This window comes from Pagrus major, chromosome 19, assembly GCF_040436345.1.
Source record: "Pagrus major chromosome 19, Pma_NU_1.0".
Lineage (NCBI taxonomy): Eukaryota > Metazoa > Chordata > Actinopteri > Spariformes > Sparidae > Pagrus > Pagrus major.
This window is the reverse complement of record NC_133233.1, coordinates 23,976,112-23,991,474: the sequence shown is the minus strand read 5'-3', so window position 1 is coordinate 23,991,474 and position 15,363 is coordinate 23,976,112. Positions and strand designations below refer to the sequence as shown.

At 41.5% G+C, this 15,363-nt stretch overlaps 1 protein-coding gene across 1 annotated transcript in view; it reads right to left on the bottom strand.

Annotated features, from left to right (window-relative positions):
• The window catches only part of LOC141014223 (A-type potassium channel modulatory protein DPP6-like), a 224,719-nt gene extending 213,495 nt beyond the window's left edge, over positions 1-11,224 (bottom strand). The window contains exons 1-2 of the mRNA XM_073487921.1: positions 11,004-11,224; positions 10,847-10,914 (exon numbers count right to left, since the gene is read on the bottom strand). Of these exons, the coding sequence (XP_073344022.1) occupies positions 10,847-10,903 (57 nt within the window). The 5' untranslated portion in view covers positions 10,904-10,914; positions 11,004-11,224. The remainder of the gene's footprint in view (positions 1-10,846; positions 10,915-11,003) is intronic.
• Positions 11,225-15,363: the final 4,139 nt, after the last annotated feature.

Here is a 15,363-nt window from a genome sequence, read left to right as displayed (position 1 = left end):
TGTATTAATATAAGAATTTCTTTGGTATTGGCCCCAAAAATGAATGGGTGACCTGAGGGCTGCCGGTACAAATCCCCAGATTTGTCAGATCCCCCAACTGTCACAGAAAGTAAAAGGCAGTGCTTGCTCCACCCTCATTACCACCACTGAGGTGCCCTTGAGCAAAACCCCGACTTCTCTTAGTGGAGCTGCTCAGTGGCCAGCAGATCAGACTGTGGTTACACCGGGCAGCTTCCAGGTGTGAATGTGATAAGGGTACAACAAAAAGATACTGCTACTGCTAGCAACATTAGCATTGTAGTATTTAGCACTGTTCCAACTGATGCTCAAAGTTTTATTATAGTTTTATTCGTCACACATCTGTATGTTTCAGGTGAAGAACCACAGGAGAAACTCAAAACACATGTTAGCTGAGGGTCTGGTGGACTCACAGTCGAGCTATGGAAATATTACGGAAGAAAAGATCTTGAAAAATGCTTCAACGTGAGAAGATATTTGTCTGCCTCCGATGGACCGAGACGAATGAGCCGAGGCTGAACGGCTGGACGACATGCAGATCAGTTCCCAGGAATAATACACTCAGACGGGCTCGTTCTCATTGACGACTGACATGTTGATGTGTTGTATAAACTGACACCTTCTGGACAAGAGACTGAGTAATTGTCTTAAAAGTCTGTCTCTCTGCATAAACTTCCTTTTTAACAAGTCATTATGTCTCATATTCTTCAAGCTTCTCTTGCATTCATCTCTGCTGGGAGACATTTTCCGTCTCGGCTTTCTGGCTTAAGAATAAAGTTTAGGGGTGTTTTTGTCATTTTATTAATGAAAAAACTATTTTTAATATTAAATGACGATTAATTACCAGGCGTGAACAATCATTTTTGCCGTGCTGATCAACTTTTACAAGTTAGGTCTGTTCATTTTGGTGAGTCTGTATGTATTGCTCTTGAAGAGGGCTCCTCTCACATTTCATTTTTCTATATTTCCTAAAACAATGCTGTTGAAAAATGTCTGCGGCGTGGAGAACAAACCCATGAAGAGGTCGAGCTATTCGTATACATCTCTCTGGATATCTGACCAAGGCCATACAACACATAAGTTTGCCCTGAGCGCTCTTGCGTGGGTGGAGGATAGATAAGGATAAACAGTGCGACTTAAGAAGCGGAGGGTGGCCTTTCTTCTTTTTCATCTGTTTTCCAGCTGAAGTGCACGTATAGTATGTTACAACCGCAGGATCAAACAGACCGACAATACAACAACAACACAAAGAATCTTTGTTTTCATATTCTCTTTCATGTGAACGTTAAAGAAATAGTGGAAAGAATAAAATGATGGTTTATTCAGAGGATCTGAGGTCGTGCTGTCTTACATGAGGAGGTGGAAAGTCCCACTGTGCCTCTCTTAGGGAGTAAAATGATGCGAGAGTGTCACCGTATGAAGCAAACTGCATTAGAAACAGTTATAATCATGTTTTGCAGCCACAGTCCACGCAATCTTCCCTAAAAACATTAAAAATGCTCCACAGCCCTAAAACTAAACTCTTCATTATGCAAACCACTTCATTTCAGTCTCGCCATTAAGAAGCCGTTCGTTTAATGGTTTCACCATTTCGGATGCCTCATTATGCACCGACTCACTTTGCTGAGTGAGACTTGAAGCTCTCGCACTGGAGATCATGAACTCTTTCATCCAGCAGAGGGCAAACTCAACCCTGACCTGCAGCCCCTCAGCTCTTAAACGTCAGCACATTGCAATATTCCTCTGAAACTCCTCTTTTTTAACCTGTTCTTATTCCTGGAAATATATGTAAAATTATCCTAAAACGCCTATTTCAGTCCAAAGTAAATTCAGAGATGACCATTTGGGGTTTGGGCATGGTTTCCAGGGTCTTTTGAAAGGTTAAGAGCTGTTTTTTTTTGGGTTTTTTTCTTACACATTGAATTATTTATTTTTCTTGCCTGAATTTTTTAAATGCAAAAATAAGCCTGCAGTTGACCTGTGACTGCCCCTGTTAGCTGGAAATCACAATGGGTCCACACCATACAGTCTTACATGGTCCAAGTTCAGATTAAATGACACGATCACTGAAATTGAACACTTAACACTTAATTTGGCAAAAAAAGAAGCCATTTTGTAACCTCAAAATACCCCTGCTTGAGAGTAAAAGGGGCAAAAACTCATTATAGTTCTTCATTTTCTTATTAACGCTAACTTCATGCATATACAAATATGTCAAAAACAAGTGCTTCAGGTGGAAAAACTGCCTGTTTGAGAGCAAAACGCATTAAAATGACATTAAACTTGCATAATTTCCAAGTTTATGGCTTTAAAAATTGATATAGACTATATATTACTGGATTCGAAATCTCATTGGCTAAATGATGCATCAGTCATCTGGAGGCTGGCATGTAAAGAAAGAAGACAGAGTGGGTCACTTGTCTACACGATGACACATTGGCTGTTGTAGGCTGTAGGACGGGCATATAAGCTCATATGAATTCAATGAAACCGCTGCTATCTCAGGATCTCCGGTGTAGAGGGATGATGGCGTCTGATGTGAAAGGAGAGGAAAACAGTTTTTGTTGGAGTTTGATGCACCACTGAAACAACCGGACACTTTAATGTTGAGATTTGCATGAACAGAACCACAAGAATCTAACCTTTCCACCGATATATGGCGTGACCATACACTTAAATTAAGCCTATTTGCTTAACTGTGTTTGTATTGGTTGGTGCTTTGTTTTAACAACACAAAGACTCATTTACATCACACGTCCATATGGTAGAAGAAGCAGTGAAATCAGTTGTGACAGGCTCTGACAGCATCTGATAGCGTGGATGCAGCACGCTCTATCTAGTTTGATGGCTACCGAGGCCTCTGGGGGCACATAGTGGATATGCTCGTGATTTTAGATATGGCTCAAGTGTCTATCTCGCAAACCAGCGGTGGTTTGTTTACTGTTGAGGCGCCATTTGTCTCGGAGGGCATTGTTGACTGTTTGTGATACGCCACCAGATGGGCTGTCATGACCCAAGCATTTTGCAGAGCCAACCGCTCACTCAAAGGGCGAGGGAGGTCTCGGTGACTCATGCAATTACACTCCCCGCGGTGTCAATCATGCCCGGGAAAACACAGAGCCACGGCCGAGTAGTTGCAGCCATGCGACACCTACACAGCGCTCTGTGTGCACATGTAGGTATAATGTTGTGTTTGCATGGTTTTTCCAAGGCTGACACACTGTTATAAGGCTCCTGCTTCCTCAAGGATTTCCTCCCAGCTCAGGCTGCAGCACCTAATGATTCAGTGCACACACAAAGAGAAATGCCACCACAGCAGAATTAGCAATCCGCAACACATTTAAGAAAAACCACTTCACCTACTGGTGTTACAAGTGAGAAAAATCTACTCAGTGTGTGTGTGTGTGTTGCATTATTCATTTCACAGGGGTAGAGCTCTCAAGATGCGGCTCCAAATGTAATTTTATTGTGTACACTCTAAACAAGTTCCCATAACAAATACAGGGAAAGAGAGGCACAAGGTGTTCTTGTTGTTTTCAGACACAGTCAAAACAGTCTCGAGCACGTCGCCCAGCAGACAGCAGCTTTTATGTGTTCGAGACCGACATGAAAGAGCGACTTCAAAAGCAAAGATGCAGCACTACAAAGGCGACTGCTGCAGAGCAGGAATGGCTTCAGTTTGACCAATGGCAGGGCCCCGCACTTAAGGTAGTGTTTCATCGGTGGAAAGATGGCCCTTTCATAAAACTGGGCTGTCTATGCAGTAGAAAGACGAAAAAAAAGGAAATTGATGCTACATGACGAGAGAAAAAGAGGGTCAAAAATGATATTGCTGGATTTGAAATCTCATTGGCTACACGTTGCATCAATCATCCAGAGGCTGGAGTGTAAATGGCTCAGGAGAGAGGACAGACAGTGGGTCGTTGTAGGCTGTAGGGCGGGCATTGATGCTCATACGAGCTGTCAAAACAGAGAAAAAGGGCTCAAAAGATGGAAAACCTACAACAACCTCTCAACAACTGTACTCTTTGTGTCCGTGGATGCATGCATACAAAATGTGGAAAACCAATGCAGGTGCAACACTCCTAAATTCGCCAGATGAAACGTTTGGGTGGACTTAAAAAAAAGTAAGTTTAACTCAATTCGTTTGTATATTCTACCCAAACTGTAGCGTTAGAAAGCTGGTTGAAAGTCGGTCAGTTGCTGTTAAAACAGGAAGAGAATAAGCAAAGAAACTATGTTCAACTTCTCTCCATTTTCCTGAACTCTTTAAAGGGAAAAGTCCCCTAAATGACCCAAAACACATCATCTGGCAGATATTAGGGCTGTTGCATCCAGTGGTGCCCCCAAGGGAAGGCCAGGGGGGGCCGCAGCACCCCTGATGCAATAGTTGGCTGCCCCACTGGCACCCCCACTCGCAAGTGCCCCGAGTCCATAGCCAGCCAGCCAATTACGATCACCCCCCTCACATTTTGGTGGCCACCCCAACATTTTCAGTGGCCCCTTCTGGCCCCCCTACAAAACATTTCTGGGTGCGCCCCTGCTTGTATCAACAACAAAGTGTTTTCCCGCAGTGCATCCTGGTTGAAGCAGATAAAAAGCCCTGTTTCTCTGTTCTCTTTAGTCACGTTGCACCAATTTCTAAAACATTTCGATCCTTCTGCTACATTAACAGTCTTATGCGAGAACCATCATTCCTGTTGTAAAATACTTCTTTAGGAGTCATCAGGAGGAGAAGAGGATTACTGGTGCTAATGAGCAGGCGAGTACAGAAATCCAAAGTGCAAAGATGATTGAGATAGACGTCCTCTTGCCATTTTACCAAGGGTGCAAAAAAAAAAAAAAAAAAAATCAATGATCATTTCCATAGACTCCAGTGAGGGAGTTGGAGTGATAACCGCGCATTACAATGGGCCCGCAGTGTAATGAGAGCAGGGATCAATAGCTGGCACATTCATGCCGGTGTTTGCCCTGCTGTTGGCCAACAAAGCCGCGGTAATTAAGAAGTCTACGCTCAATCCAAACACCTTTCAGCTCAGCTCCTGTGCTGTTCAGAATATCCGTTTAGCACTGGTGCACTCCGAAATAACCGGGCGCCGTGCTTATTTGCATTCTGATGTAAGCTCGATAGCTGCAGACACAAATGAGTTTTAGTTTAAGACACACACACACACATAAAAAAAATCCATGTAGTAATAAGATGGACAAATAAGCTTCAGAGAAAGTCCAATTATATGACACGACAAAAGTCCAATACTTCCAACTGACAGACGTAGCAGAGCGATCAATTTATATATTTGTGCAGCAGCAGTTAATACATATTCATTGCATGAGACCATCAATCTTCTTGTGTGTGTGTTTTTTTCTGCGTCTCAGCTGAGTCACACAAATTAAACTTTCATATCCTCGTTATGAAACCGTAATCAGAAGAACTGGGAGGATTTTCTGGGCTTTTGCAGATGCAGAGATTAGCAAAGTTGCAAATGGTTTTCGGAAACTGGAAGGGAAGCTAATTGGGATTTAGTGTGCGCGCACAGGACCGCAGGGCTGTCAAGGGCCACGATAATCAAACTAGCCTGCTGTGACGGAGACAAAAGGAAAAAGGAGCAGCAGGGACTATAAAGTCAGGAATAAGTTCAGCTCCGGAATTGATCTCAGAGCAATGGGGAATCTCACGAGCTGCAAAAGATTTATGAAAAGCAGCCAAAAACACAACTGGAGTCTTCACAGAACAAGTGGTGAGACGAGTGCGTATCGACACGGACAGACTGTTGTGACTGTTTCAAAATAAAACACCTTTTTTACCTAAAAATGATGTGTTTTCTTTTATGTTTGTCTCAGAGAAACAGCATATATACACAAAAAACTATACAAGGTGGGAAAAAATACATAAAAGTACATATGAAAATAACACAGTAGACATAATGAATAAAAAATAAAGGGATTATGTGCAGCTTAGTGAGATGAGGCGTCTACAAAGTCCATGTTGGATAGATGTCTTGATCTACACTTGATTTTACTCTAATAAAACAGAGCAGGAGTCCCTCACAGGTGCATGTACTGCAGTACCACACTGCCCTCTAGTGGCTGTTTCAGGTCCAGACACTGTTTTTGCATCACAACAAAACTGCAGCACAACATTTTCTCCTCCTCAGTCTGATCTTCTGAAGCAATCAGTGGAGTGTGACCTGCTTATTTTCAACCTTTGAACTGAGGTGTTCAAGTATCTACTCAGCCTCATGCCGACGGAGAGTCAGGTGAAGTTTTGTAGTCCACACAACATTTCTGGAAAAACAACTGAAGTAGATGGAAACTTAACATAAACATCAAATGGCGCCGGCATAATCCAAGTATCCAGAAGCCCTGAGATCCCACATTGATTTGAAATAACTTTATTTACACCCTTGTTGCATGGTCAATCACATGCACCCACTTTCAGACATGCTATATGCTAACGCTTTTAGCTCAGCAGCTAGAGTGAAGATTTCAGCTTAAAAAGGGGCGTAAATAAAATCTCTTTGAATCAATTTTGAATCTCTGGGATTCTGGAGACTCGGACGACACCAGACGAGCCGCATGGAGCCATTTTATGTTTTGTTTAGGAGGACGCTGCAACGCCGTTTTCCTGCGAAGCTCCAGAAATGTTTTGTGGACTATAAAACTTCACCCTGCATTCTGATTGCACACAGATCTGTCTGCAGTTATAGTCCGAGATCACAAGATGATATTTTTTACGGTCCGTTACAAGTACATGGAAGAAAGCTTTTAAGTTTCTGCTCCCCTCAACTGGAATAGACTTCAAACAGATGTGAAACTGAGGGAGTCAGCTGGTACGTGTCGATGTCTGTAGGTATTTGTTAGCAGTTCGAGGTCTATATCCTCGAGTATATCTTCTGTTTTCCATGTTTCCTTGTTGTTTACTGTCGTGTCTCCGCTGAAAAAGAGATCAACAGTCTCAATGGGGAAGAAAACATACTGTATTTCTATTAAGAGATTCAAACATCAAACACTGGATGCATCTCAGACACTTCAAGGAAAACTCCACTCTTATATACTGTATATATTCTTACACGTTCAATAAATCTGCCGTTCAGGTCTATAAAATGCCAGAAAACAGCGAAAAACAATCCAAGGAGACGTCAGAAAATGTCAGTGTCGCATCTGAGAAGCTAGAAAAGGGCAATGTTTTGTGATTATCTCAATGTATGACCTGTTTTTACTAATCAATTAATCAACTTATCATTTCAGCTCTCCTAGATATCAACAATTTCGTAAGTTATTCTTAGATAAAGTTTCATTTTTATGTGGATCTCCATCTGAATGACTTCCTACATTTCCCAGAAGGCCTTTGGACAACAGGAGTCCCTCTCTGTGCTGTATTTGTGCAGGTAGATAAGAGTTATACTGTGAAAAGTGAGCACAACGGGACCAGTTTGACGGTTAAAATGACTGAAAAGCTACTACAAGGAGCAGCCTCTAACATGTTGCCGCACTGCATGATGGTCTTTGGAGGCTGGAGGACAAACATACGTTGGCGCTGCAGATAACCAGAAAACATCAGTGACAAAAACACACCACCACACTACAACACGGGTGCAGGAGTGCTGGTCACATGGCTAATAGCTTGCTTAAAGTCTCATTTGAAATGTGTCAGGGTCAGTTTTTATCTTTTTGTAGGAACTGCATGTGGATTTTCTCAAGGAGGCTAAAATAATCTCAACACACAGCACACTTGCTCTCCTCTCATTTCAGGTGTTTATAAACCTGTCAAAGCTCGTCACAGGCTGATGACCATGACCACGTGAAGCTTATCCTGTCGGGAGGCCCCGCAGAACCTAATCAGAGTGTCATTAATCCACGATGAAATGTCTCTGTGGCCGACTGTCAACACGACTGCAAATAGAAACTCCGGGGAGAGACACACGACTCATCAAAGAGAAATTCTCAGCCCGAGCCGAGGCTTTAAAAACGGGCAACAAAACAGAAACAGTTTGAAATTGCAGACAATCCTGCCGGCCGGGGCTAAAAGTGGCCGCGGGACAGATAATGAAACGGACACTGGAGACAAAAGTGTCTGGAGAGGTGTTTAGTCTCGATCTATTTTCTCTCTCAAAGTTGATGTAAGAGGAGATGAAACGGGACGAAATTAGAACGAGCAGTGAGTGAGGGCACTTTGCAAAAATTACAGCGACGACAACAATATTCCCTGAACAGAACAAGCACAGGGAGCACTACTGCAGATCTGTAGCACAGGATGGCATGTAAAGATGCACTCACACAGGCCACCATCAACACCAGACACATGTGCAAAATGTGCTCATCTGAAGTGATTTCAAACTGGATGCTAATTAACACATTTGCTTATATAAAATGGAACATTACAATTTCTTCTTACAATTGAAAAAACACGTAAAATTGATGTCAGTTCAGGTCGAGTTTGCATTCAGACTAGGTCTAGGCTACCACCTGGAGCAGCGGACGCTCAACCTTTTTAAACCAGTTAGCTGTTATTTTTTAAACCGACCCGTCTAATCCAACCATTTATCCGTTGCTCTATCTACTCCGGCCATTATGTCCGTGACTTTTATCAATCTAATTGAACCAGTTTTCAATTATCTACTTTTAGCTGACTAGTTCAACCATTTATCTATTAGCCTACTCTTCGCTAACCACCTTTAGCTAGGCCTATTGTCATTTATCCAAGATATCATCTACTTGCTAGTAATTTCAACCTTTCTTTACATTTACCTAACTATTTGGACAGTTTAATTTAGACTTTTAGCTAACTGTTAGCCTACACTTCTGTAGCCTACCTGCTTTAAGTTAGGCTAACTGTGTTAATCATTGATCAATTAGCCAACTTTTAGTTAACCTTATAGTAAAAACCATTTATCCATTAGCTTTAGCTAACTATTTCAATTATTTATTTACAACTTTTTCAAACAATTTATTCTTTACCTCTATCTAGGCCTTTTTATCTATTCATCCACTGCTTTTAGATATCATTAATCAATGACTAGCTAGCAATTCCACTCACCCATGTATTCATTACATTTAGCTATTGAAACTGTTTATTTGAGCGAGGCCTATTTATTCCAACCATTTGTCCAGTAAGTTATGTGTAGCTAACTTATCTGCTCACATGCTTTAGCCAACTAACCCATTTTTGCCATTTAGGCTAGCCATAACTATTAGCTATCTTAACTGTTACATTTTTGCGAACATGCTTTTAGTTAACTATTTTAGCCATTTAGCCATAAATTTCTGTCCATTACATTTACCAACCGTAACTTTTTTAACTGCTTACTCATTACTTTTAGCTTTTACACCTCTCTGCTAACTAACAAGCTAGTTTTCAGGCACTCTCTATTGGAACATATAACAGGTGTCACAGCTGACTCAATATGTGGTATATTGTTTTATAATCATCATTAAAACATTACTTTCTTTACTATACAATACTTGCCATCTTTTGCCATTTATGCTTTATGTTGTGCATTTAAAAACTGGACTTTAAGAGGAAACAGACCCCCGCAAACACAACTGGCTCGTTTCTGTTTATTCATTCATTCATTTAGCCTATAATGGAGGCTTGAAATCAGATAAACAGTGCCAAAGTGCCGGAAAAAAACGGCAAAACTGAAAGCGAGGTTGACAGGGAACCAATTGAAACGCTGATGTTGTCATTATTCATCAGCCATTACCCTGTGCAGTCAACACTTATCATCAATCAACATAATGATTGGTTATGTTAAAGCAAAAGCAACAACAAGCCCTCAAACATAGGACAAATAAACACAAACAACATGCTTTTAATTCACGACCACAAGAGTTCAAGTCCTGTGAAAGATCACAACCGTCAGCGGCAATTAAACTGAGTGTGTTAACCAACACAAAGCAACAATGTGTGTGTGTCACCACCATCCACGCCCATCAGGACTCACTCACCACATCATTGTGAACACCTCTATGAGTGAACAGGCGCCTCTGCGATCAATTCACATCAGCTCCAAATATTTGCAGCTGTAAAAATCAATATTTGTACACACTGCAGTATTTCCATGTGACATAGCTGCTGATAAATAAGCATTCATACTTCATCTCCACTGATGGTGCATGCCGACGGAGCCAGATGTGTTGGGAATGAGAGCAGCCCCGCACGCGCACACACACACACACACACACACACACACACACACACACACACACACACACACACACACACACCAGAGCTCTCTTCTAATGGTTTCACTGGAAAGACTGTATCGTGCAGTCTCTCCCCCCTTTCCCTCCCACATCCTCCTGCCTTTCTCACCCCCCATCCTTCCTTTTCATCCCACCTCTTCTCCCTGTTGACTACACATCCACACAGCAGCACTAGCAGCCTTGTAATGTGGGTCACCGGCTTGGTAAAACAGTGCCGGTATGCTTCACTGTCATCATGTTGGACCTGAGCAGATGACTGGTGAGTCACTGATGAAGAGGTTTGAGCAGGAAATGACATGCAAGTGAGAAATCTACCTGTGTTGTGCTTAATGAACTAACAAAAACGAGCTTTTTTCACAGTGTTGATTAAAAAAAAAGCCTTCTCTTGTTTGTAAACTGACCACTTACATCTTCCACTTTAATTAAGCTGATGAGAGCAGCAGACAAATTGTATCCAGGACAGGATTTACAACATCTCCAAAAGCGCACAGACGCGCAATAACCCAACAATCTGGGAACAGCAAACAAAGCTTTTCCCCTCATCCAACACCGGTGCCACGCTGCCTCCACCACGCGTGTTTAAATCCAAATCTTCTTCCTCTGAACTTCTCTGAATCCTTACCTTTCCTCCCTTGGAGCATCTGCGATACGCATTCCCGGCTCCTGCCGTTTGGTTCATGGCGAAAACTTCTGCGAAAAAAAAAAAAAAAAAGCGATAAAGTGATTTTCTCAAAGTTGGAGCACGTTTAAAGCAGAGGAGGAGTGTTTGGTTTACATACCTGCGTGCGCGCTGGTTCGCTCCCTCGTTATCGGCGTGCAGAGAGCTCGTTTGGCATTAAAATCGTGTAATGTTTTCCCAGATGTAGTCCAGAAGGATTTGACGCACGAAGTCAAATGTAAATCCGATGAGAACTTTTTTTCCAGCTGCGTAAACTGACGCTCACTGTCTCTTTCCTGACATGAATCCGCTGTATTCACACACTTCCACTAACCTGCTCACACTGATGGAGCTGTGTGGTTGTGTGTGTGTGTGTGTGTGTGTGTGTGTGTGTGTGTGTGTGTGTGTGAGCGCAGCAATTGCGCAAGCGCATCCCATCTGACAGCTTGACTACACAAGAGTTGAAGAAGGAGCCTGTCAACACTGCTCGCCCACTCCAGAGCAGAAAACAGCAGTAGGGACTGCAAGGTACACCATGACCATGATGTATCATGAGGGGAGATTTAATATTAGACTGCAGAATTCAACACTGTGTGCTGAAGTCTCTGTAATCTGTTGTTTTTTCCTACTTTCTGATCAAATCAAAGCAGTTTCAGGTTGATGTGCAGCCAGACTGACCTCTATCAAACTCAAATAAGATGACTGACACCAACAATTACAGCAGACAAATTATTTGTGACAATTACAATCATTATCTCAACACGAGGAAGTGAATTTGTTTGGTTTCAATTATGGCATAATGAATTAATGTTACAAGGGCGAGCTTCCACTCAAGTGTGACAATTATGTGGACAGGGCGAGGCTGAGCTGTGACAAAGTTACTGTCGCTCACTTTCAGAGAGGTTGTGGTGGAGGGGAGGGAGTAATTAGAGATGCTGCGTTCAATGTGTACAGATTTGAGTCAGATTAAAGGAAAAGCTAACAGAAAGCTTTTCTGCTTCTTCATTTGGTGTTTTGACGATGGTGATGGAAATCTGTGGTGGCACTTAGGGTTAAAACGTTTGTGTTTTTGTGACATGTTGTGTTTTGTGACATGTTATGTTTTGTGACATGTTGTGTTTTGTGAAATGTTATGTTTTGTAACATGTTGTGTTTTGTGACATGTTGTGTTTTGTGACATGTTGTGTTTTGAGATATGTTATGTTTTGAGATATGTTATGTTTTGTGACATGTGTTTTGTGACATGTTATGTTTTGAGATATGTTATGTTTTGTGACATGTGTTTTGTGACATGTGTTTTGTGACATGTTATGTTTTGAGATATGTTATGTTTTGTGACATGTGTTTTGTGACATGTGTTTTGTGACATGTGTTTTGTGACATGTTATGTTTTGAGATATGTTATGTTTTGTGACATGTGTTTTGTGACATGTTATGTTTTGAGATATGTTATGTTTTGTGACATGTGTTTTGTGACATGTGTTTTGTGACATGTTATGTTTTGAGATATGTTATGTTTTGTGACATGTGTTTTGTGACATGTGTTTTGTGACATGTTATGTTTTGTGACATGTTATGTTTTGAGATATGTTATGTTTTGTGACATGTGTTTTGTGACATGGGTTTTGTGACATGTTATGTTTTGAGATATGTTGTGTTTTGTGACATGTGTTTTGTGACATGTTATGTTTTGTGACATGTTATGTTTTGAGATATGTTATGTTTTGTGACATGTGTTTTGTGACATGTTATGTTTTGAGATATGTTATGTTTTGTGAAATGTGTTTTGTGACATGTTATGTTTTGTGACATGTTATGTTTTGACATGTTATGTTTTGTGACATGTGTTTTGTGACATGTGTTTTGTGACATGTTATGTTTTGTGACATGTTATGTTTTGTGACATGTTATGTTTTGACATGTTATGTTTTGTGACATGTGTTTTGTGACATGTTGTGTTTTGTGACATGTGTTTTGTGACATGTTATGTTTTGTGAAATGTTGTGTTTTGAGAAATGTTGTTTTGTAAAATGTTGTGTCTTCTGAAATGTTTTGTTTTGTGTGGTTCTATTTGGACCCTCAGGGCCACTGTAGGAAGCGCTGTGTAACACATCTCTCCAACAGTGTTCAGTTGGGATCTGCCATCTGTGAAGGCCGTAGCATGTGATTTCCATTATTTTCATATTCATGGAGCCGTGCAGTGGGACCCTGTCTTCTGTGTCAAGGCATCATTTGTTATGTTTTTCCTTCAGCTTGTCATCTGTCTGGCTGTCAGCTACACCAAGAAGCTATCTGTCCAACCTGTTAGTAATTGATCAAAAAACATATGCTGTTATAGATTCCTTCATGCAACTCGGAACATAAATCATGTAGGTGACCATCCAGAGAAGCAGCAACATACGGCAACACAATCGTCTTGAGGCGGGTTGTTTCAAGCAGCTTGACGTTGTTGAATCATCTCAAACAGTCTCGGGGAGGAGGTTTGGGGCTGATTGATGGATGTCTTTGTCTCTCTGAGGTTTAACAAGTTTGGCTTTATGCTACTTTCGCATCTCACATGCAATAGTACTCCCAAAGACCTGGAAACACACTCTAATGTGGAAACTGTTGGAGTCACCCTTTGTTTGTGTTTTTTATGACACACCAGTCTTTAAAAGCTGTTTAAAATCATCATTTTGAATATAAACGTCACAACACAGTGTTATCATACATCCATATTTTGTCATTCAGCATTATTATAAAAGACAGATTTATACCACATTGTGTGGTTGTATATATTTTTAATAGGGCAGCTCAGCTTTCACCATCTTTCTCAAGGACGCTCCAATAGGATACCTGCTGCTGATGGACAGACTTTGACAGTTTCAGGGATCTGAGACCTCCATTCTTCTGGTTACAGGACATCTCGCTCCCCTTTAAATCAGCCTGTTGACAGAATCTATCAGCAGACCATCAGTCAGCGGGGGAAGTCCGGTTGTCGTTACCCGGACGGCGCTGACCCACACTGACAGGTAAGGACATCTGAGACTCCGGTTCGCCTCTACCGCGCTGTCACTTTTAGGTTTAACGCTGACCTATAGATCGCCTCTGAAGGAGGCCTCGGCTTCAGATTCACTCCTTTCACCGGCAGCTTTCCCCCGCAGGAGCTCAGACAAACCGAAACGTTAACTAAATGACGTGTGAATTAAAAGATTTGTGTCGAAGCTCCACTTGAAGAGCAGCACTTTTGTTGTGCTGCTCTGTGTGTTCATGCCCCATTTGACGCAACTGCTGACTTACAGTAGTTTTCCTGCTCAGTATTCCTTTTCACTACGGTGAATGGGAGCCTCAATTACAGCCTCATTGATTGCGGAGCTTATGATGTTTTTCCTGTGTGCACATTTTAGTGTGAAATCAGCATGTGGAGCCATTGCACTTAATTAAGGGCCAATCTGTTCACGGAAAATGAAAGTGTATTCATATGGCCTTGATAAAATAACTCCATGGAATAGATTAACTGTGTTCAAATTGCCAACGTAGAGAGTTTGAAGAATAGTCGTGCGCTCAGTAGGTTAAAATGAAAACGACTGAATAATTACAGGGTTGAATATATTAATCTAACGGGAGGAACGGTGCCGAAGTCAGGAAAGAAAAAAAGCATTTATTGGCTTGTCCAGAGGACAGATTGAATGACCTGACATGCATTCAATCAGCATTCAAAGAGGACTGCTGAAAGCTGAATGTAAAAGTATTTCAAGGTTTTCAGACCGAACCTGAAGTGAATATTAAACGAGGAACAATTGCACCCAAAGTCAATGGAAAAATGGCAGGTGGTGGAAGGGAAATTCTGGTATTTTTTGAATCCGTCCAGTAGATCGCCTCAGCTGGCAGCCACCTGCAATTGCTGCAATGAAATCCTTTGGGGTCAACTGCAACAGTCAAATATACGTAACCTTAAAACAGTTTGTTTTTGCCACTGACAGGCTGAGGTAGTCATTGTAAGTGTCTGACAACATTACGGAAACAATCCATACAGAGAGAGAAACATTTTTTTGAAATAATAATAAACAGTCTTTCTCTGAAATCTCGTGAGATGTGAGCTGTTGCAGGAAGACGATGTTGGAAACATGAGTCAAAGTTGGAAAGAGGAGTTTGGAGTTTACTTTGTAAGACCTGCCAGCAAGAATTTAAATCACATTTTTTATATATTTAATAAATATGCACCACCAAGTTAGACTTTCGAAATAGACTTGACCTGACCACCTCCTTGGTGCTGCTCGCCCTTTAAATGCTAGAGGGGCGCCTCCAGAAATGACCCGATAAGTTGCCATATTTGGCGCGTTGCCAGTGAGAATGGACTTTAAAACGGATGATAAACTTTGGAATATATTTCTGCACAGAACGAGGCCTTGGATCTGTTAAAGGAATAACTTCAGCAAGAAATAAAACAAATTGTTAGAAAAAACAACCTATCCTTTAAGCTTGCCAGGGCTACATATGTA